This window comes from Anoplophora glabripennis, unplaced genomic scaffold, assembly GCF_000390285.2.
Source record: "Anoplophora glabripennis isolate ALB-LARVAE unplaced genomic scaffold, Agla_2.0 scaffold716, whole genome shotgun sequence".
Taxonomy (NCBI): Eukaryota; Metazoa; Arthropoda; class Insecta; order Coleoptera; family Cerambycidae; genus Anoplophora; species Anoplophora glabripennis.
In genome coordinates, this window is record NW_019416818.1 from 133,452 (window position 1) to 157,431 (window position 23,980).

Here is a 23,980-nt window from a genome sequence, read left to right on the forward strand (position 1 = left end):
TTCAGAGACAGCCAGGATCAAGAAACGAAGACAACGACACACACACACACACATACACACCCCCCATACCCTCCTTACCCTCCCCTCCCGCGCTAGCCTAAGGGCCACCTTAGCAAAGCGCATCCCAGGCTGCATAGCCGCACTACCCTACCCAACCATACCACACATAAACATGACACTACCCCCGGGGTTTACACAGACGAGCCGGCGAAGCAAGAAGAGCGCCAGAAGAAAGGGCCCTAGCCGGCGGGGCCCAGCCAGGACAAAAGGAGGTCCCACAAAGCGCCTACACCGGCCGCATTTGCGGTCGGGGTAGACGACGGATGGGGCCCACCTACGAAGGCTGTCCAGGCCTACACGAGATGAGGCAGGATAAAGAGGGATAATCCCCCTCGATCCCAAATCATTGAGGCCAATTTCTAGCCATAGAATAATGGCGCCCCCCCTCGATCCTAAATCATTGAGGCCAATTTCTAGCCATAGCATAATGGCGCGGTTAGATCTAACCATAGAAAATATAGTATTAATAAAGTTAGTACTATATTTTCTATGGATCTAACCTTTATTTTGTAGAATAATCTGATTACAATTAATTGAATGTTAAAAATGAACAACGCGAAAGATGAGAGTTCTTGCCCAATATGTAATAAATCATTTATTTTAGCTGAAATAGAGCAACATGTTAATAAATGTATATTTTTAAATTGCTCGGATGCTGTTCAAAAAAGAAAACGTTCTCCATCACCAACTTTACATAATATCTACCATCCAAAATTAGGTTCTAAACAAAAATCTCCAAGGGGCCACAGTGGAGTGAAACAAGAGATATCTGTTGATACAACATTAGTGTGTGAAATAAATAAACCTGGGACCAGCCTAGGAGAAAATAATCAGGGAAAAATAAATAACTCCTCGTTTTCATTCATGGTACCTCTTGCAAAACAGGTGCAACCAAAGTCTCTGGATGAGTTTTTCGGTCAGAATCAAGTGCTAGGTGATAATAGTGTAATAAGGTCCCTCTTACAAAAAGAAGAAATTCCAAATATGATTTTATGGGGTCCTCCAGGTTGTGGTAAAACTTCTTTATCAGCTGTAATTAATGAATTATGTAAGAAAAATCCCAAAAAGTTTAAATTTGTTTCACTTTGTGCAGCCACCACAGGAGTAAAAGAAGTTCAGCATGTTATTACTGTAGCCAAGAATGAAATGAAATTTGGTAGAAGAACTATTTTATTTATGGACGAAATTCATAGGTTTAATAAACGTCAGCAGGATACCTTCTTATTAAGTGTTGAAAAAGGAGAAATTACTTTAATTGGTGCAACAACAGAAAATCCTTCATTTGTCATAAATTCGGCTTTACTGAGCAGATGTAGGGTAATTGTAATGGAGAAACTTGAAATTAATGATTTATATTTGATTTTAGAAAGAGCAGCTAATTCTTTAAGTATTGATATAATTGATACAGAAAATCCGTGTGGCATCATTAAAGATGATAAAGGGTAATTTTTTTATATGGATTTTACAGTATTCCATGAATACAGGTTTATATAATATTAAGTATTTGCACTTTAAATAATTTACATTGAATTATGTGATAATTATTTCTAATACAGTTCACTACAGAATTGTGATATGTGAAAGAGATAAATTATTAACTTGCCTTGTGATATGATTATAGTATGGCAATTGACGAAAGGGCTTTAAAATGGTTAGCAGATATAAGTGATGGTGATGCCAGAATAGCTTTAACAAATTTGCAATTGGTAATCCAAAACAGCAATAATGATGGAAAAATTATAACTGTTGAAGAAATTAAAGAGAGAATTAAGGTATAGATAGCCATTAAAATGTAGTAGATCTAATCTGATGCTTATTTTGAGAACCAGGAGAACCCACTTTAAATAATATACATCATGTCCACGGATAGAGTTGAAAAACTATAAAACTTTTCCATTTTTCGTTTTATAAAAAAAAAATTCTTGTTAAGATACCTAATTCTGTTTATGTTCAATAATGCAGAAAAATGTAGTTTTAAGTTAGATAATGTATGTGTGTCGGAGTGTCGGCTATTAAAAAGTAATTAGAAATAAAATAGTTGATATTATGTTTAGAATTCAATAGCAGGTACAGCCATGTAAGAAATTTATAAGTAGCAAATCATTTTCCAAAATTTAATATATATATATATATATACAAATTTGACATTTTGGAGAACAAGTTTGCTTGGTTAGAAAATAATCGAGCATATTTTTTTTCATAAAAAATTATGTGTCTTGTCGGAAATAAAAGGAATACTTAAAAATTTCATTGGGAAAACATTATTTTTTTTTTATATTTTTCTCCACTGTCTAATAAAGCTTTATTTTGTACAATTATCTCCAAAGTTGGTATATAGACATAAATTTAAATTATGAGTAACTTTTCTCAATAAAATTGATACCTTATATGAAAAAGATATTTAACTACACAGAAAATATACTTAACTTCCTGCTTAACAAGTTGCTTTTTAATTCATACAGGATCGTACTGCCAAATCTTCCGCTTAAAAAAATTTTCTCAATCACGCCTATATGTGGACACCTAATGTATATATTAAATGTTGAAGAAGAATTTGTTTTCTATATTTTTTAACTGTTGGTATTATTGAGTTTAAGGATAAAATTAACTACCTCATTTCTAATAATAATTTCTTTATAGAGGACACTTAGAAACAATTATTTTCTACATTGGAATAAAAGCAGTTTTTTGACACGAATTCCTTTTTTTTCATAAAATGAGAATATTTTTCCCTCTTTCAAGTCAATCCGTGGAGTCACTGTATATTTTAATTTAAATTAAAAGTATGTTTATCCCTCGGTTTATCCTATTGAGATCAATAAAATATGTAGTTACAAATTATTTTCAAAATTATTGTACTCGTATGAAATGCTTAAAAAAAGGGACAAGGTCAATGCTTCTAAAAAGTTCTCCATCCCTTTGAATTTATTATAGGAACAAGGCTCGCATTCTTATAAATAATTTCATTTTCATTCTCATGGATATGTATTATACATTTACTATATATTTTAGAAGTCCCATATGTTATATGATCGTGCTGGTGAGGAGCATTATAATATTATATCTGCAATGCACAAATCTATTAGAGGCTCAGATGCAAATGCTGCTTTATACTGGACTACAAGGATGATCGTCAGTGGAGAAGACCCTAGATATATTGCTCGTCGTTTAGTTAGAGCCGCTAGTGAGGACATTGGTAATAATTTCTTTCTTGTTTCCATTAAATTATGTAAAATGTTATTCAAGTGTACAAATGGTAATAATGTATCTTGTTATGTATGAAATATTGAAAGGTATAGTGAAATACTTTTTTGTTCTTTTTTTTTAATTGTTATGGTATATATACAGTCACAAATGAAATTAAAACTATGCCAAATTTATAAGAATTATTCATTAATTAACACTGCTTAAGGCTTTTTGTAATTAAAAATTGTAAAAAATTTATTTAGGAAATGCCGACCCCAACGCTCTCCAATTAGCTGTTACAACGATGGAGGGATGCCAGTTGTTGGGAATGCCAGAAGCAGATGTTCTCTTGGCACAGTGCGCTATTTATCTAGCTAGAGCTCCAAAATCTCGGGAGGCCGACTCTGCATTGGCAAAAGCGAAGCAAGTAATTGCAGCCTGTAAGGGACCACAACCTAGCGTTCCTATGCATATAAGAAATGCTCCTACTAAGCTCATGAAGGATTTGGGTATGTGCAATTCATTTTTAAATATATTTCACTAATAAAAACAAGCTTAATTAAATGTATACATATAGATCTGAAATTTGAAAAATTTATCAGAATGTATAGGGAAATAAGTAATCTATACCTTGACTTCACCAAATTCTGAGTACGAATTCATATTCTAATGCTTCTTATTTTACTTTTATTTTAATTATAAAAATAACAAATAAATAACATTTTTTGTACTTTTACTTTTGTAGGGCGTTCTATTCAAGTACAGGCCACAATGTAAGTTTAATTTGTCAATCGTTTTGCCACATCTAGATCCACTTATAATACAAAATTGCAGCCAATTGCTACAATTCTTTATGCAAAAATTTGAAAAATACTATTAGGGATTTTATTAGTGTAGCAGAGTGCGTAGTGTATTAGACATAGGGAAATTGAATATACATTAGTAGAAATAGCTTCAAATAATATCAATATAAATTATCCAAATTTAATGAGGAACAAACAAGTTAAATGAAATATCACTTTTCAACTTCAAAGAGCTAATAACTGTAGAGTGAACCTAAAAATAGTTGTATAAAGGACCCCGCAAGTTCCTTATGGAAAATGGCTTTCAGCCGATAGTTTTGAAACTTTGGATTTGAATAGTTCTCGAAACGTAGATAAAAAGTTATCATAAGCATTAAGCCGAGAAAATTATATTTTCCGAGATAGAGTCGATGAAAGCTAGGAGTTATAGCACCGCGAGGTATAAATTAAAGAAGCCTCTTAGCTTGTAATGTCAAATGAAAAGAAGCCGTGCAATCTGTCTCAAAATGTTCCTTACGTTATCGTGGTCACTTAATCCGAATCTGCCATCCATTAGGCTGTGCGGATGAGTTTCAAGGTCACATCAAGATCAAACGAAGATCGTTGTAAGATGAATTGAATTGGGTAGGTTAAAAATCGATAAGTAAAAACTTTTTTAACTAAAGTACATTCTTTATTAATGTTGTACTACACACCTATCAAACATCGTTGATGAATACATATGTTTTTGACTTTACTATACATCGTAACGAATACATATTGAATCATTTTCAAATAAGAAATAATATTGTCTGAAATAAAAGGTATAACATAAATTATAATTAAGTAATTCAATTATCAATTAATTATTTGCATTCATTGTAGTATTTAATAGTGAATCATCTGGGTACTTCACATGTGGTTGATGGCGGGCATAGCCTAGAAACCAAAAAACACTGGCCACATGAGCACAAGTTCCTACTACTCTCGCTCCTGAGTAACACATGCAATAATATGCTAGGATTGGACCATTATCTTGATCACCACCATAATTATCTAAGTCTTCATCTACGTTAACATAACTAATGAATATTTGATGTCTTGCAACATCAGAATCTTGAGAAAATTCGTCCTCTTAGAAGTCCTGGTTCATCTATATGTTCATCCAATTGAAATTCATCATTTTCCCTAAGCACCTTCTGTATACTATACATATACCCGAATGGATGGCTGATTCGGATTCAGTAACCCCGACAATCTAAGAGATGTATTTTGGACAGATTGCATGGTTTCTCTTCATTTGACCTTACAATGAGTCTTCTTCAATTTATACCTCGCGTTACTATAACTCCTACCTTTCGGCGACTATATTTCGAAAAATATAATTTTCTCAGCTTAGTGCCTATGACAACTTTTTATCTAAGCTTCGAGAGCTATTCAAATCCAAATTTTCAGAACTATCGGCTGGAAGCCATTTTCCATAAGGAACCTGCGGGGTCAATTATGACATTTTTAGAAGGCCTATCCTAATCCGAGAGATTTCTATTTCCTGTACATTATGTATAACAAACTTTTTTTATCCTATACACCTTTAACAGGGTTCATAGTTCAAAAGTAATGAAGAATTCCCTGACTTTTCCAGGTTTTCCCTGACTTATAAAAATAAAATCCAGGTCACTTGTAGTTCATTTTTACATACTAATTGGTGTTTATGCATTAAATTTTTTCTGGACTGGACTCCATAATCTTTTTTATACCCTAAGAACCTCTTATAAAGGTTTCAAAACCACAAATAGTTTTTTCTTTCAAGAACCCAGGGCCGGCTTTCACAAAATTTCCAGTTGCAAACATCAAATTCCCTGACTTTCATGAATATTTTTAAAATTCCCTGACTATTCCCTGTTTTTCATGAAGAATAACGAATTCCCTGACTTTTCCCGGTATTCCCGGTTTTCCCGGCCGCTACGAACCCTGTTTAAATCATAAAAATGACGGTAACTGTGGCCAGTAAAAGAGAAGGATAAATCCATTTTTTTTTTTAATGAGATTATTGCAGATGTAGGTTTAAAATTGTATTCTTTTCATCTGATGCAAATATGACATCGGTGAACCTAATAGTTGCCGAACTATGTATGAAAATTAAAAAAAACTCGCTATTATTAGCTCTCACATTTTTTACTGTACCACTTAAAAGTATTAAGCTAATTCAAACAAATTTAAAATATTATCCTCAAAAATTTTATCAAACGAATTAAAACAATGTTCTTCGATAGGTACCAAAAATCTAGATACGCAAGATATCTAACCCTACAGACAACATTCCTAACTGTTGATATTGCGAGAAACAACTACTCTATGGGCTACACCTCAACTAATTTCCAATTATATCAGAAATACCCAATAAGCAGCTAGTAACTAAAAATAAAAACTAAAAATGTTATACCCAAATGTAATTAATACAAAAACACATCTGATATATTGAAATTCTTAAATTTTTTATATTGTACATGCTTTTCTCACGAATGCACATTATTTCTTAAACAACAGACATAATTGCAAATACTGGCTTGATTCAAATCCTGAAGTTTTGAGAGAACAGAATTCACAGTATCCAGAAAAGTTGAATGTATATGAGCTGGGATTTTGGGAAATAATATTGTTAGTCCATTTTTTTACCTGATAACTTGACGGGTGAATCTTATCTCAGTTTATCTTGTTCCTTGAAAACGACGATCAGATTCTAGAGAATGATATACAGCAGCTGCTGTACGTGACATTTTGAATCAACATTTTCCTGAACACTGGATTGGTAGAAGGGGTTTTATTGAATGTCCCCCAAGATGGCCTGATTTAACACTATTGGACTTTTTCTTATGGGGTCATTTAAAGTGTTATTTATAAAAACGTATCCCACCTCTTTAGATGTTCGCCACCAAATAGTGGTAGCATGTGATGAAATAACCTTTGAAATGCTACAAAATGTTCGGGAAAATGTTGAACAGAGGTTTTATTACCGTATTGAAGTAAATGGGTTGCCATTTGAACACTTAACCCTCCTCGTGCCATTTAAGATTCTTGAATTGAATTTATGATCAAAAGATGTCCCCCTTGAAAGAATATCGACCTGTTTCGGGATTTTCCGGAAAAACATGTTGCACGAAAATATTTCAGGTGGACTATTTTAATTGGGGCACCCAGTACAATCAAAAGTTTTATTGATCAATAGTGATCTCAATATTGTAATTATTCGTTACTTTTTATCCGTTAGTTGAATAAATAACGGATACTGAGTAATCGATGAGAAAAGTATTCGGCACTGATTACTGTTTAAGCAGAGATTCTTCTCCAAGCTCCATCACGATAATCGGTAATATTCGGACTCAGTTCGGTAATATTTACTGAACGCGTGTATTTCAGATTTGGTATTGTATTTTACTGAAGCATCTAATACTCATAGATACAATAATTCTTATCGGGTCTCGGAATATTTATCATGTACTCGTTCGACGCGTATCGCAAGGAAAAAGTAGTCGCGTAGTCGTCATCCTATAGGATTGTTACTTAAGGAGGTTTATCGGGTACGGGGGTACATCTAAAAGTCTAACGAGAGTTTCTGTACATTCGCTAGTGACTAAAGTAGTAAGCCTTTAGATTTGTCAATGTTGCACTTGGCTGGCTTTGTTTGGATGCCTAAGCTTGAAATATACACCATATGTCACACCTGCGAATTTCAAATAATACACTACGTCGAGAACCGCGGCGTTGCCCGCTATCACGCATATGGACGTTAAGTTAATCAACATCAGCAGTTTGAAGGAGAATTATTATAAATTATGTATCTTACAAATACCTAATCGATTTCTACGAGCTGTCATACGGTTCCTTAGATATCTGTTTGTCAATTGCTGCACATTCTAAGGGGAAAGACCAAAAAAATCTGCATACTCATAAGACTGTACAAAAGCGTGAAAAATTATTTTATTAATATCTCGTCTCTTAGGTATCCAAACTAGTCATAATTTTTTTTGAGGATTTTCTTCATGTTAATAAGCTTATATTAATTTTTTTATGAATATTTGTTCGTCAATTCCAAATCAGATAAACCCCTCCCTAAGTGAAATACCTTTTTGTTGACATTTAATTAAATGGCTGTAAAATATATTTAATCAGTAATTAATCAATGTAATTATTTAATTCGTAGTTTGCTGCAGTGTAGTAGATACCTATGCACCTGAAGAACGTAAATAATAAATAAACATACAAAACTTAAATTATTTATACATAATATTTATTAACATTTAAATAAATAATTATTTTCTAAATTTATTTATTTTAAACACAAAAAAAAATATATATTCTGCTCGTCTTATAGAAATTAGTCGTAAAAATATCAAATACCTAACGAAAAAATAAAAATATCCAAAATAACAAATAACACAATTTATTAATTCAAAACTATTTACTGTTTTGTGTGAATGCCTACTACTACCAGAGCTGGGTAATTCCTGGTGAAAAAGTAATTAGCAATTACAATTCCCTTTTTTTTCCTGTAATTGTAATTGTATTTAAGTACTTTTTTTTATTAAAGTAATTTGGAACTGTAATTGCAGTAAAATTGTTATAGGAATTGTAATTTGTAATTATATTATTTGAACTATCGAATTACAAATTACTTCTATAAGTACAAATACTTTTTCCAATTACAATTACTTTTTCTAATAATTATAATTACTTTTAAGATCATGCGTATAGCGTAATTGCGTACAGACTTGCAGACTTCTATTATTTCATTTGAGGAAAGCTTTGTGCCGCGTGAACAATAACAATGAACAATAACAATAAAAAGTGATTTGGTGAATTAACCTCAGAATTAACAGAGTACATTTTATTTTATTATAATTATAATTAATTTAGAAAATATACGAAGTAAAAATATGTTGTCTATAGCATCAAGTTTTATAAAAATATATATTATGTATCTATGTGTTACTGCTCTTATTTTGAGTTGAGAAAACTTCTGGTTCGGTTACTCAGCCTTTCACTCGTACTTGTTCGATTCGTAATTTTTTTAATAATAATTATTGCTTTACAGTCTACCTAAAACTACTGTATTCTATATTTTGCAAATGTACTAACAACCAAAAAAAAGAGCATCGGGTTGAATTAATTACCTGACCAATAATATAAAATTATAGTATGAACTGAACTAGTTTAAATTATTAGATTAGGAATAAAAATATAAAAATTCTATATCAGAAAATGAATAAGAATAATCTTTTCATTTTAGTATCAATTCTAATAAATAATAAAACGCAATATTACACAACACTTTTAATTTAAATTTTTAACTTAACTTTTTCCTTTTTCTCTGTTTGGTAATTTACTTTATCGTAAAAGTAATTAGAATAGTAATTGCTAAATCCATTTTCCATGTAAATGTAATTAAATTAATATAATTCCTTTTTTAAAGAATATACTTTGTAATTGTAATTAGTTCCTTTTTTAAAAAAAGTAATTTGTAATTGTAACTATTTTTAAATTACAAGTAATTACCCAGCTCTGACTACTACTAAGTTTTATGAATAAACAAAAAATCGTTGCAGTTTAGAAAAATGAAAAAATGATTTTGTTTACATACTTCGATTTTAATCTATAGTGCCGTTCTGTTATTATTTGACCTGTCTTGGAGAATATACGTTCACTTGGAACAGATGTAGCCATGATGGATGTTTTATTGCTAATATCGACAATGTAGGGTATTTCGAGCGTGTGATTGACTTTTGCAGGAAGTCGGTGTAGAAACAAAACCGCATATCGTACCGGCTGGACTATACATGTAACTATATTCAGTAACGAGTACTAAAGATAAAAGTAACGAATACTCTGAATACTAAAAGGTAACTGTATTTGACATCACTATTCATCAATAAATGAAAAAACATGGTGAAAACAGCTAGCCCTAAAATCTGCTGTATTCTCCAAATATTTTCAAAGAAAAAAAAAACCCATCCCATATTAACTTCAACAGAATTGAACTCTTTTCTAATGTTGAAATATTTTTACCTTTACATTGTTAACTCGATTCAAACATTATCTGTGAACGGAAGGGAAACATTCAAAAAGCAATATTTATATACAATATTTTATTCGATTTAAAAAAAAAATACACATTTGTACCCCACTAATACTCAAATAGGAAATAGGTTTTTTTTTTAATTTTTAGGATATGGGAGATTACAAAATGGTGCCGATTTCCATTTCATGCCTCCCGAACTGCAGGACGTGGATTTCTTTAAATAAATTAAATATTGTTAAAAATAAATTTTTTAAAATAAAAATTATATTTACATTTAGTCTTTATTTAATACAATCTGTAATATACAGATTACTACAATGCTGTCGAATGATTCACTATAATTAAACAACTAAAAAATTGGTCAATTACATAAAAAATAATTAATACCCCAACTTTCACTTCGTAAATAAAAATACAAATAACAATGAGAGGAATTGTTCCGAAAATTGATAAGATGTAACTATATAAATGATACTATTTATTTGTACAAAAGATATTTTATATCATTCTCACATGCACATCCAACTCGTTCACTAGATAAAATGAAAATTTTAAACATCACTATAAATAATTTAAACTTAAAATATAAATCTTCTACTGGTTTTCCTCAATTTGGAGACATATAACTGTCTGTCATAAACATGATCTACGAGCCGCATCAATAAAATTAAGTAAATTTAAAAGCGATAGTCGGGTCCAGCCATATCTATGGCCCATCTGAATTTATCGCGCTGGGTCTTATTGTAGATCTTCTCGATGGGAACGTCGTATTTCTTGCACCAGGCAACGCTGATCCTGGGATCTAGATAATTCAACTTGGAAGTGCCGAGAGCGATAGTTTTGTTTTCGTCTCTGTCGGTTTCCTGTATTTCCAGTTTTATAAGTTGGTCCTTCATTCGCTGCAACAACTTCTTTTTCTTATCGGCTATCATCTTTTCTTTCACACTGCCGTGTTTTGCTTCTCTTTGCGCGTCTTTACACTGTCTCTCTGCATCCCTTATCGCCTCCCTTTTTGTTTCGATTTTCTCTTTCAATTTTTCCATCGATTTCGCGTGACCTTTGGGCACGGAACGTTGATGGTTACACAAAATAGCTACAGCCCGGTTCGCACGATTGTAAGACAGGATTTTTTCTGCTACGGAATCATCCTCGGTCGTAAGTAAATCTAATTGTTGCTGCAATGTCCAGGAAGCATTGTATGTACGGAAAACTTTAGCTGTGAGACCTTCCATCAGTTCGTTCAAATGTTTGTTCATAATTTGCGTATTTAACCGATCAAACAGATCATCACCTTCCTTCTTGTTTTCCATGAATAGTTGTAGATTTTTAAATACACGTTTCTCTACTGGTACTTCATTGTAGTATCTGATGGAATCTTTACCTAAAAAGTCAAAGACCACCACGTAATCCTTGTCATCTTTTCTTTCATGCAGTTCGATGTGTTCAACACGAAGCGAACAGCAACCTACGGTGTCGGCCTGGTCCTCATCTTTCTCGTTACCAGCCCTGAGAGCCAGTTTATCAATAAAATACAATGCCACGGCCCGCTGACGAATCTTCATCTCTTTCGATTTCCAGTCTTGTTGGTATTCCGAACGGATTTTATCTATACTCTTGGCCAATTTCCTCGCAGTTTCATATTTCTGCCAGTCTTTCTCGCCTTTCAGTTTTGAGCTGGGGTTTAACATTACATATTTGACTTGATTTTGAACATTCTCCGTCCACGAGGCCAACCATGTAACGGTATTGACATGCCTGACTTCTTTCCATTTATGCCCTTTCGGGGGTTCTGGAATTTTAGAATCTTTGCTACAATTTATAATAACATCCTCCGCTTCAATACGCCTTTTTAATTTTCCCATCTTAGGGTGCTCGCCTCTGCCTCGGAATAAACCAGGGGGTTCTATTTTGAAATTCCCTATTTTCTCCTTATGCCCATCAATTGTACAGAAACCGTACTCTTTCATAATAGCTTCGTTCTGTTCCTTCAGTTTCTGTTTTTCTTCCTTCGTTCTATTCCTGTTTTTTTCAGAAATGTCCATGTAGTACGCATGCAATTGTTTAAAATCGCATTTCTCCAGGTCCGTTATTAGGGCCTGTTCTTTTGATGTCATGCATTTCCTCCAGTCCTTGAAGAAGTTCTTATTAAATATTTCTTTTGTAGTGTAGTCGTGGTCCAACATTCTTGCATAGAATCCGGCAACTTCCTCCGCGGCTTCCGATAACTTCACTTCTTTCCCACCATAGTAAAACTTAATGTTACTAGGTAACGGCTCATAACGTGGGGCAAATACTGGTCCTTTATGTTCAAGGAAATTCCACTTAATTCCGTCATCCTTCTTCTCTTCTTCCCACCTGAAACAGGGACATTGTTTCAAAATGGACAATAAAAAGAAATTTTGTAGTTTTAAGCAAAGAACTATAAAGATCAATAAAATAAAAGAATAAAAATAAGTAATTACATACAACTGTGAAATATATCATTTAAAATAATTCATGTGTACTGAAGTCCTTTCTCTCTTTTTGAATATTCTGCCACACTGTAAATTACAAATTAAAAAAAGTAGATAAAAAAAACTAGTTACAAAAATTCGTAAATAAATATTCTTAAAAAGTATTTCACTGATTTAATTTATTCATAAAAAGTTACTATGTAAACCTTTTCTTATATTATATACAATTCAATCAATTTTTTTGCGGCAAATGAGATGTGCAATCAGAAAAATTAAAATTTGTTTGTTTGCTTATTTACTTTTTGTAAGAATCTATGCAGATGAAATAAGTCGAACTAAAAATAATTGTAAAATATTTTTCAGATAATTTAGAATTTATAAATTAAATTTGTCTTATATTTAATTTGAACTAAGTAATCTGGTTGATAACAATCAATTTGTGGAGGTTTTCCCGTTAAATAAGTAAATATTACTTTTTCCTGGAAATGTTATTGAAATCAGTAATATTTATTTATAGTAACAGAAATATGCAGTTAAATAAAGGATCAGATTACAAATATATATTTAATGTTTTTTGACAACTTTTGCAAATCAAGATGAGCAGATGGTTTATTAAAATGGAGTTCAAAACTAAATTTTAAACTTGGAAGTAAAATGTTTTGCCACATCTAGACAGGTGTGGTTTTATACAATAAATCTACTATATTTTTAAAAGATCCTAAAATATAAAAGTTCCCTTATATTCATTCCAGTTTGTATTTTGAGTAGCACAATCATTTTCAGAAAACCATTATCCTAATATTCTTTCAGCGTGTTGATTTACAGAACCACGAATCACTCTTTTTAACATTCTTTTTTTTTACACAATAATGATCTAATAATTAAAACTCTTCAGACTTCATCAATCTAAGAAACAGAAATATATTTGATTTAAAACCAATTGATTTTTTATCCAAATTGCTCAATTTATACTAAACATTTACAAACCTTTTTAAAACTGCAACTGTTCTTTCAATTTCTTTTAACTTTAAGACTTTAAGATCCTTACTAGTAAGTTTATTTTGATTTATCCTTGAAAGTTCTTGAAATTCTAATTGAGGGCTCGGAGGTTTTAACCTAACTTTATAACAAACAGAGCTGTTACGGACAAGATTTGAAGAATGTACATGTTTCACACATATTACTTCTTGAACAGATCTTGAATTAAACAACAACACAGTTCTGAACATACTAAAACTACATTAAAAGAAAATAATAATAACTTTTAAATCCAAAGGTAAATGACATCAATGACAAATGACATCATCTTTTATCTTCACAAATCCACGTCAAAGTCGTCAAATGCGTTGGTACTACTGATTTTAGTAAGTTACTAAAGGCGGCCAATTTAAATTTGCATGGAAAATGTGCCTTTTTAAGTTTCACATATTATTGGAAAGACTCCGATAACAATTATTTACAGATTCTTTTACCCCTTGAAAGTTTAAAAATCATCATACAAACTTTATTATTCTGTTAAAAATTATAAACATATTTCCCCTTTCTATTCATTTACAAGTCCAAACTCATAACTAGGTTCTATATTCGGAAGCCTCAAAAATTCTTCTTAATGTTCGACTAATTAGTTATGGCAGATATTACGAATTTATAATCATTTTCTAATGGTTGTGACAAATACAGGGTTATTTACAAATATGGTGACCCAAAATGAAACCTCGTATTCTTTGGTGAATTTAAGGGGTCTTTCCTATAAAGTTTTTATCCAGGATGCTTCGTTAAAAAGATACAGGGTGTAAAAATTTAAAAAAATATTTTAAATTTTTTTTAATAATTTAAAAACTAGTAAGTAAAATAATTTGAAATTGGGCAAATGTATTTATATAAAGATTGTGCAAAATCTAAGGGCTTTTCCTAAAATTTACATGCTCCAGTGGCGGAGATACGGGGTATCGGTGGTATATTTTTCTAAATAAAATAGTACGGTAACAACCATGTTTTGGATTCATCTTTCAATTTTCTACAAATTTCTACTCTCTTATGTTTTTCGAAAAAAGACTGATTTTTGAGTAAAACTTACAAAACGAACTTTCAAAATTATTTCAGTTACTAGTATTTAATTAGACAACTAATGGAGATAGAAAGGGAAATACTAGTCGAAAACTCTCCCATAAAATTCCATTCACCCTTGTTGATAATATAAATAAAGATGATAGGTCATGTGCCTACTGTACTTAAGCAACCAACATTTCACGGCTGGTACTGTCAACTAAAAATTCCTAAATTTTGGCATCACCAATATTAATAATTCATTTACAATAAACGACGACAAATCATTACATCTACACTCGAGATAATGTGATCGCTGATTGGTGTAATAGAATCTCGTGAAAAATTACACCAGTCGATGAAACTGAATGTTGTGTTTTAATGTAATCTTGACCGTATGGTTTCAGTAACTTTTAATTTTATCGGAATTTAATTGCCAACATGAAGAAAATAAGATTACTATTTCAAACAAAATTACTGGTCACATAGCTTGTAATTATTTATGAACAAGGAATATACTAATAAGTTCCCCGTGGTGTTGCATACTCATCTTCACCATTAAAACTACAGTCTGAGATAAATAATGCAAAACATTTCATATATTTCATAAAATAGTCTCTACTGAAAGCAGGTAGTCTACCCCATAGAATGTTTAAAATGAGACTTTTATATAGTGTTTACGACTCCGATTTTAGTGAAAATTCAGATAAAAGTTGTCATGACGCCGTACATCTTATCATTTTTACCCCTTCTGGCTGTTATAGTTAAGAGGTTACAGTGTTACCAGATCTCCTGTTTTAACAGGAGATCTCCTGTTTTCACTCTCACTCTCCTGTTCTACTGTTTTCACTACGAGATCTCCTGTTTTTAGTTTCAATGTCTATTCTTCTGGTTTCTCTATGAAATCTTCTGTTGATTATACTAATTTTCCCCAGAATAACAATATTTTAGTACGACACTGTTCTCTAACGGCACTGTGTTCGTCACTTTTCAATATTTTCAGTTCTGTTATATTTTCTGTAGCCCAGTTCATGTACATATTTAAATTTTAAATCCGCAATTCGCGTTTATATGAACTAGGCCTAACAGAATAGAAGGCGAGTTCGTTTACTTCAGCGGGATTCCGGGATTTATTATTTTGACAACTGACAGTTGTCAAATCACGTGAGTATTGATGTAATTGAAAACTATTAAACGAACTCCTACATTTATATATTTTGCTATATTTTGTGCATGTACTTGTGTTCCTCTATTAAAAAATATATTTATTATTTTTTTTTGGCTACATTCCTACTGTTAACAGAAATTTCCATCTGGCAACACTGAGAGGTTATGGTTTACTCCTGTAGAAATCAAAACATGTATAAATTTTTTAAATTTCATGATAAAATTAAGAAAAAAGCACCCCATCAGTTGTTATTCATTTCTAAATGAAATTATGGAATTGTCAACCCATCTTGTCGAAAATAAAAGACATAGTTATTAGATCTCCAAAATTCCATTTATTTATTCACATAAACTTCAGATTTTAGAATAGAAATTCTCTTCAAGTGCATCTTTAAAAGGAATTTGGGGCCAACGTTTATTACAACTTTTTTCAATTTTTACGAGTAGAATTTAGTGATGAAATTTAGCAGAATTATGGGACATACTGAACAATTAATATTGCATTTTGTGTAAATATAAAATAAGAAAAAATTGACCCCAATGTAAAAAATATTTGAGGCTAGAAATTTATCGCTACTGTTTTTTAATGCCTATTCCATTTAGTATTAAGAACACTCACCATTTCCAGACATTCTGTTCCTCCTCCTCTTTCTTTTTCTTGCCGCCCTTTTTGGGACTGTCAGTAGCTTCCTTTTTAACTTTTGTCTTTTCCTTCTTTACTTTTTTCTCAGGCTTATAATCTTCCTCCTCGTTTTCATCATCATATTCTCGTTTTTTCTTTTTCTTGCTCTTCTCCTTCTTTTCCTTCTTCGGTTTCTTTCTGGCCAATAACGGTACATCATCGTCATCGTCTGAATCTAATTTTCTTTTACTTGTTGTACTCATTCGTGCCGACTACAAAATAAGAATGTATTAATTTTTGCACAAATAAAAATTTTACAATTTTAATATGAAGATTTCTTATCAATTAAAATATACACACCAGAGGTACGTCTTCATCACTATCTTCTTCCTGTTCCTGTTTAGGTTCAAACAATTCATCCTTATCTTCAGCCTGGGAGTCATCAAAGTTTTCATCTTGCTCTTCTTCAGACATTTCAAATTGGGATTCCTCCTTCTTGAATTGTGATAAGTTGTAATCACAACTGCTCGCAGCCGAAACATTTGCTTCATCTGCCTCGTCCTGACTCTGAGGTTCATCCTTTATAACCAATTTGTCATCATCATCATCAGTACTATTTTCGTCTTTAATATAATTTTGAGTGATTTTCAAATCTGGTTCCTCCTTGATTTCCACTTTCACCTTTTGTTCATCTAAATACATTAAAAAAATTTTAATTACTGATATTCGAAACTTTACAGCAACAGATTTGGATCGTTTTCAAACCACCCGATATATAAATTGTTTTTATCACTATGCTTTCACTGAATATAAAGAAGGGCTTCACTTCAAATTGTATACCATTTGTAACTTAAAATAACCCATTTAAGCAGATAAAATTTGTGGTTTTATATCGTAACATCCTATAACAATTTAAAAGGAGGGGGAAATGTACAGAAGTAATTTGGTGTAAAAGTTTGAGTAACTTCTGAGATACTATTTGAGCAATACTTTAAAAATATTTAAGTATTAAAAGATTTATGTAAAAATATTTGCCCCTTTTCTGTTATTTGTGGGTAATACTTGAGTAATTAATATGCTGCCACAATAATCAACATACAAGCGGCGTGCGCATCATAGTAATCACAGTATTTTTGACCACAACATATGTTGGACATAATTACACACAATTTTGTACCAAATCAATCGATGTACATTTATTACAAGCAACTTGGCAATTGAACTATGAATGATGAAGGCCGACAGCTCGCATCAGCTGAGTATTAGTGCCAATGGCCAGCAGATCGATCGTGCCAACTCTAGTAATTAATACGAAAATGGATATTTTAGTATACAGATTTTTGCCAGCTGTTTCCTCTTCGATGTAAAAGTATAATCACTGTTCACATTATTTTTTTTAGTTAATCTAACTAATAATGTAAGAGGAAAATAAATATTGTTCAATAAACACTAAGTTACATTATTAATTAATCTTTTATTCATCTATCCAATTATCAACAGCAAGAGATTAATTTCATTGTAACTTTACTGAATAGTTAATATGACTTTGCGTTTAAGTCAAAGTATAATGTAGCTCTTACCGAAATACACCTCTTTAGATTTTGAATACAAAATTCTATTCTTCATTCTGAATAAATCAGAAATATTTCTTAAAAAACTGAAAATTTTCGACATTTTTGACAATTATCCTAACCTGTCCAAATTTTATTTAGTTATTGTTGCAATTATCAACTAGTAACTTACTAATAGAAATTTGATTAAAGTATATGGAAAATTACTTGATTAAATTAATTATTAATTAATTAAATAAATTAATAGTTAATAAGTTAATATTTAAGTTATTACTACAATAAATTTTTGTTCATCTATTCCATATTAGTTAAAATTAAAAATACAATATACAGTCTAAAATACCTAACAAAAATTGGAAAGCTTTACTCGTCTTAGAATTTTACACTTTTGTTAAGTTCAATTATTTCAACAATTTGACTAAAATTTATAACTGATACTACCAAAAAAGTTTTGCTTTTAGGAATTCTGGTTTATAAAATCTTACCTGAATTTTTTTCTTTTTCAGATTTTCTTTCCTTATCCTTTCTATCTTTGTCTCTTGAACTAGAATGATGTTTGTCTTTTTCCTTGTCTCTATGTTTATCTTTTGAGCTGCTATGTCTTTCTTTATCTTTATCCCTCAAAGAACTGTGTTTGTGCTTATCCCGATCTTTTTCTTTATCTTTTTCTTTGTCTTTATCACGCCTTTCTTTATCCTTCTCCCTATCTTTATCTCGTGAACTTGATTTATGTTCTTTATCATGGGAACTTTTGTGTTCCTTGTCCTTTGAAGAACTAGATTTTTTGTCATCTCTGTGACGATCCTTATCCTTGTCTCTATGTTTATCCTTTTCACGATCACTACGGTCTTTATCTTTACTGGAGGACTTATGTGAACTGCTATGACGATCCTTGTCCTTAGAACTAGAGTGATGTCTATCTTTTTCTTTATCTTTATCTTTACTAGAACTTTTGTGTTCTTTGCTTTTACTTCGATCTTTATCCTTATCCCTATCTCTATGTTTGTCTTTATGATCAGACTTATGGCTTTTATGTTTCTCCGGATATCCGTTTATACCATTCACATGGTTCGATTCCGAGTTATGTTCTTTGGCTTTGTTGCTCTAAATGAAAAAGCACGTGAAAGTAATTTATTAATTATAATACAATTTTTATAAAAGTTCACAATAATAAATTTATGCTATGTTAAAAATACGTAACTTCATAAATATGAGACTACAAAAACGTGTTACTTGTAGCATAATACGTGGGACTTAGTTTCTGACGCCATTTTAGGACTTAGAAAAATTTTGCTTTGTGATAGAACGCTATCAGTAAACTAGCATTATTTTACAAACACACAATATTTCATTAATGCACATTACTATAAAATAAGATTTCATAACTAATTATGTACTTACAGGACTCGAATTACCCTCATTAGCAGAGTTTTCTACGTCCATAACTACACAGATTGCACTAGTAAACTTATAAACTTAGCCGTTTCTCGAACAAGCTTAGCTTGCTAAAGGAGAAAGCAACGCTTATTCTGCCTAAGTATTTATTTTGCCTTGTGCGCAGGCTTAAAGGAAGGCAATAACCTTTCCCCGCCAATATTTGAAATTGGCGATAAATCTTAAAAACGGGATCATTCAACTTTGAACTTGAAATACTACTGTCAAAATTATGTGGTCTTGAAAATCAGTGACTAATAATTTTTATATTTTCTAAGCTATGATGTAATCATATAGGTATTGTGTAAAATTTGAGTAAATTATTCTATAGAAATATGTTATTGAATATGAATAGATATACCTATAACGCCACATGCTATTTATCAATAACTCGTGAAATAAATATTTAAGTAAAACCTACCTAGATTAAGTATCTACTTATTTAAAAACATTCGGCAATTTCATAAAGAACATCTGTTTTCTCTGGGTAATCTACTCTCACATTTGGTTTATTCCAAGTTGTATAACTTTACGAACTTTATACCTATAATGCACACATGAATGAAATAAGTTAAATGTATTATTTTTAATGTATTTATGAAACAATGTCTAAAAAATACTAGGTATGTAGTATAGGCATTTTTTTTGTAAAATGATAAATGCTCTAATTTGTTAAATTCTATAGCCATAAAATTAAACTCTATCCAGAGAACTTGAAAAAATTTATTTAATATAGGTAAGTACTGTATCTGTTAAAGGAAGCATTCTGGTATTGAGGTATACGGTATGGTATACCTACATTGGATTAATTGCTCCATTTAAACTTTTCACCTTTAATGATTACGCCCTGTGTATATCAAACAAAAGTATAATTTTCGATTTCTTTGTTTCCTTTTATTTGCTTTAATTCAATACATGATTAAACTTAAAATGGAGAAACGTTGTATCACGTACTTTTTCTCTTTTTTAAAAGTATGTAGGTAGGTATGTACCTACATATTTGATTTTTATTATTTTATAAATATAAAACATGCATGAATGTGATAGGCACCTAATGCATTTATAGCTGAAAATATAGAATTTTTTAAGAAAACTTTACAGTATGTAGCCATTTATATTAATAGGTTTAATTATAACACACTTATAACTATTAAACATAAACTAAACAAAAATAACAACTATAAAATGAGAGAAACAACAATAAAACAAAAATGACATAACAAAGTCACAGCAAGTGTTCGAATTGTCGGCCATTTTCGTTGATACATAACTGACAACGTTTGGTGATGTAACTGGTCGCATTGTAAATGTGGATATTTGACACCCGCTGAATATAGTTTTCAAAATGTTCCCTTAGCTCCTCGACATTATTAGCTCTATACTTATAAATTTTGTCTTTAAGATCCCCCCAAAAATAAAAGTCTATAGGGGTTAGGTCTGGTGACCTAGGTGACCACCTGTTTGGTCCGTACGTACCGATCCAATTGTCCCCAAAATTATGATTAACTATGTGGGAATTATGTGGAGGCGCACCATCATGCTGAAAGAACATGTGATATCGATGAGCTAGTGGTATATCGTCCAGCGAGCTTTTAATTCAATAATATTTTCTTGTAAAATTCTCATATATCTGAGCATTAAAGTTTATATCGTACATTTCGTAAGCTAACACTCTATTGTGGAAGAGAGCTACCCATACATGAAAACTAAACCGCCCTTGTTGAATTCTGGCCACAGTTTGATGAGGATTCACATCTGACCAATGACGCGCATTATGACAAAAATTGGGGTCTAATGAGTTTGCTGCAAAAACCATTGGCAGAAAATGACGCCTCTCTCTTCATCTCCTGGATGCAAATGGTGGACCTTTCTTATAGTATATGGTCGAAACTTGTGTTTTTTTAAAATTCTCAATGCTTTGAATTTACCAATTCCTATTGTCCTTTGAATTTGTCTGCTGGATACATTGGTATTTGCGACAACAAAAGCTAAAGTATTGATTTCATCATTTTCTCTATTCTGTATATTATAAGATTTAGCTCTCGGTTTTTGAAAAAAAAAAAAAACAAACACACAAGTTATCATAGAGTCGGCTAAATATTCTCTTTTCTGGCTGATAACGCTCTGAGTATGTCCTCAAATATAAGTTTAAAGCTGTTTCACTATTTTTTTCACTTTCAATGTAACACTCCAACATTTCAACTTTCTGAAGATTTTTGTACACCATTTTTATACCTTTCAAAATTAAAACCAAGTAATAGACGTTTAACAAGCTTTCAATCAGTCAAAAATAAACTAACTGTCAATATTATACAACAAAAGACGAAATAACATGGCCAACTGAAAAAATATCTATACATTTTTGCATTTTTCTTCATTTAGGCAAATAAAAAGTATCTATTATTAGGTATATATGGCTGAAGAGGTATAAAAAATACTATTCAACGGGATAGCCAAATACAGGGTGTTCTATTTAAAAAAAACCTATGTTTATGTAATATCGAAAAAATTGTGTGATTTGTAAAAAACCTGAGTACGCCACTGGCTTCCTAATAAAAAATGGAACAAATATTGTGCACAATTTTTCTTCTAAATTGAATGATAACGGAGATAGAGAGGTTTATGTAAATGGGACATTTTCAAAAGAGCTCTGTATACCTAAAACTAATCAAGTTAGCCAAGACCTTTAGGTACCAGCGAAGTAAACTCAAAAAAAAGAGGACGAGACATCGATATCAGATTTTTTGTATCTATCACCGTTTTGGCTGTACACTATAAAACTATCGAAAATCAACCACCCTGTACATACCTCCATTCTGACCATCTTAACATAATTTGGGAATATGTTACATATTGCACATTGGAACAGTAAATCAAGTATACAGTTATTGTTACTGTTGCAATTTTTACATTAGTATAAAAAAGTCTCTGTCGCTTTGCACTCAATCGATAAATAAAAATCTAGAGAATGATTAAATATTAATTTAAAATAGGTAATTTTAATTTTTTCATATTATTGTTTTAAATCTGCTTGTGAATTTTGTGACATATTGCACATTGGAACAGTAAATCAAGTATACAATTATTGTTACTGTTGCAATTTTTACATTAATATAAAGAAGTCTGTCGCATTGCTCTCGAATCGATAAATAAAAATCTAGAGAATGATTAAATATTAGTTTAAAATAGGTAATTTTAATTTTTTCATATTATTGTTTTAAATTAATTTTTTTATATTTTAATTTTTTATAATTAGATAAACAAAGAAATCTAAATAAAAAATTAGATAAATTTGGAACAAATACACTGATTAGTTTGAATTTTGAGCACTCGAGAAGCCCAGAAATAACTATGGGTACGAATACACTGAAGATGAATTTTTCGAGAAAAAACCTCTGAATCTAGTTTGGGCTGAGGCATTACAGTATTAGGGGTCATGAAGGCTTGCAAAAAATGTAATATTTCCAGAGTTCGTATTTAAAAAAATGAAGTTCATGATGGTCTTAGAGAGACGAAACATTACATATAAAAAATGATTATGCCATGAAAAGGGGCAAAAAGTGGCCATGGGAAAGTGTTTTTCTATTTTCAATATCACCTCAAACAAGGCTGAAATGAAAAAAAAAAACGAATTTGCAAAATTTCAAGTTTTTTTTTCAAATATTTCGAGAACTAATCATGTTAGCCTTGATTTTTTAGAGGCATAATGTTGGTCCCTTGATTTTGCAACTTTGCCCCCATTTAAGCTAGTTCGTATCTCTTACTGTTTTCGAGATCCCTGTAGTGAGAAGCGAATTTGTAACAGCTTGTATCCGTCTACAGTCTTATTATGAAGGCTGTAGTGTTATGTGGATAGTAGTGTACAAATAAAAAAAATCATTTAAAAATTATTTATTTATTGAAATTCAAAATTTGTTTATTTTATATAAAATTATTTCATAATGTTAGCAGTTTTGCTATGGTATTTTCACTTAATTCAAAAATCAGAAAATAAAAATACATATTTTATAAGAACTATATGTATTTTTGGCACAATAAATAAAAATTTGAGATGTTATAAAATAAAATTCATATTTAGAATAGTCCAATTTAGATACACATCTTCAATCAGAAATCTATGGTTAGTCAATTAGTTATTCATAAAGGTAGTGCAAAAAGTCAGTGTTTCTGGAATGAGACATATGAAACTGATAATACACAGTGCCAAAAAACACAATTTTACATGAATTACATACAATATATCTTCTACAACCGCCTTTTAATAATCAATAAGAAAATAATTCATTTTGACTAATTGTCAACATAACACTGCATAAAGTAGTATGTGATATTGTTGAGATATAATTCCAATAAGATCCCTGTGACACTTTCTTGGAATTAATCACATTCGACACACAAGGTAGAAAGACAATGGCGGAAACTTTCAAGGCACACCCCTACCAGAGTAAACTGTTACAGTAGTTCCAATAACAGAACTTTATTGGCTTATTCTTTTCTAGAAATTCTATCTCAACAAATATTGTACGGACTGTACTTAACCACCACTATATGTATATATATATATATATTCCGATATTACATAA

The 23,980-nt window shown here is 31.0% G+C and overlaps 2 protein-coding genes across 3 annotated transcripts; one reads left to right on the plus strand and one right to left on the minus strand.

The window, feature by feature from the left end:
* Positions 1–513: 513 nt before the first annotated feature.
* LOC108913129 (ATPase WRNIP1) lies at positions 514–10,377 on the plus strand. Its single transcript, XM_018718609.2, has 5 exons — positions 514–1,502; positions 1,682–1,832; positions 3,073–3,256; positions 3,510–3,755; positions 10,252–10,377. Exons 1-5 carry the CDS (start codon positions 598–600, stop codon positions 10,326–10,328), a joined length of 1,563 nt encoding a protein of 520 aa, XP_018574125.1. The 5' UTR covers positions 514–597; the 3' UTR covers positions 10,329–10,377.
* On the minus strand, positions 10,365–19,475 carry LOC108913128 (DNA topoisomerase I, mitochondrial). 2 transcript variants are annotated; one of them, XM_018718607.2, is made up of 5 exons: positions 19,365–19,475; positions 18,449–19,067; positions 16,753–17,084; positions 16,390–16,664; positions 10,365–12,459 (listed from the first exon to the last, which is right to left on the minus strand). In XM_018718607.2, exons 1-5 carry the CDS (start codon positions 19,404–19,406, stop codon positions 10,782–10,784), a joined length of 2,946 nt encoding a protein of 981 aa, XP_018574123.1. In that variant the 5' UTR covers positions 19,407–19,475; the 3' UTR covers positions 10,365–10,781. The 2 variants fall into 2 exon arrangements, with proteins under 2 accessions (XP_018574123.1, XP_018574124.1); XM_018718608.1 differs by lacking the exons at positions 16,390–16,664; positions 16,753–17,084; positions 18,449–19,067; positions 19,365–19,475 and adding an exon at positions 13,545–13,855 and having other exon boundaries at positions 10,370–12,459.
* Positions 19,476–23,980: the final 4,505 nt, after the last annotated feature.

What these genes read in the sequence shown, in the direction of transcription:
- LOC108913129 (XM_018718609.2), top strand. Translation starts at nt 598, where the DNA reads ATGTTAAAAATGAACAACGCGAAAGATGAGAGTTCTTGCCCAATATGT. An exon ending in ATCATTAAAGATGATAAAGG is followed by an intron (nt 1,503 to 1,681) that starts GTAATTTTTTTA and finishes ATATGATTATAG; the next exon opens with TATGGCAATTGACGAAAGGG. An exon ending in AGCCGCTAGTGAGGACATTG is followed by an intron (nt 3,257 to 3,509) that starts GTAATAATTTCT and finishes AAATTTATTTAG; the next exon opens with GAAATGCCGACCCCAACGCT.
- LOC108913128 (XM_018718607.2), bottom strand. Translation starts at nt 19,406, where the DNA reads ATGGACGTAGAAAACTCTGCTAATGAGGGTAATTCGAGTCCT. An exon ending in GTGATGAAGACGTACCTCTG is followed by an intron (nt 16,665 to 16,752) that starts GTGTGTATATTT and finishes CTTATTTTGTAG; the next exon opens with TCGGCACGAATGAGTACAAC. An exon ending in GAACAGAATGTCTGGAAATG is followed by an intron (nt 12,460 to 16,389) that starts GTGAGTGTTCTT and finishes TCCCTGTTTCAG; the next exon opens with GTGGGAAGAAGAGAAGAAGG.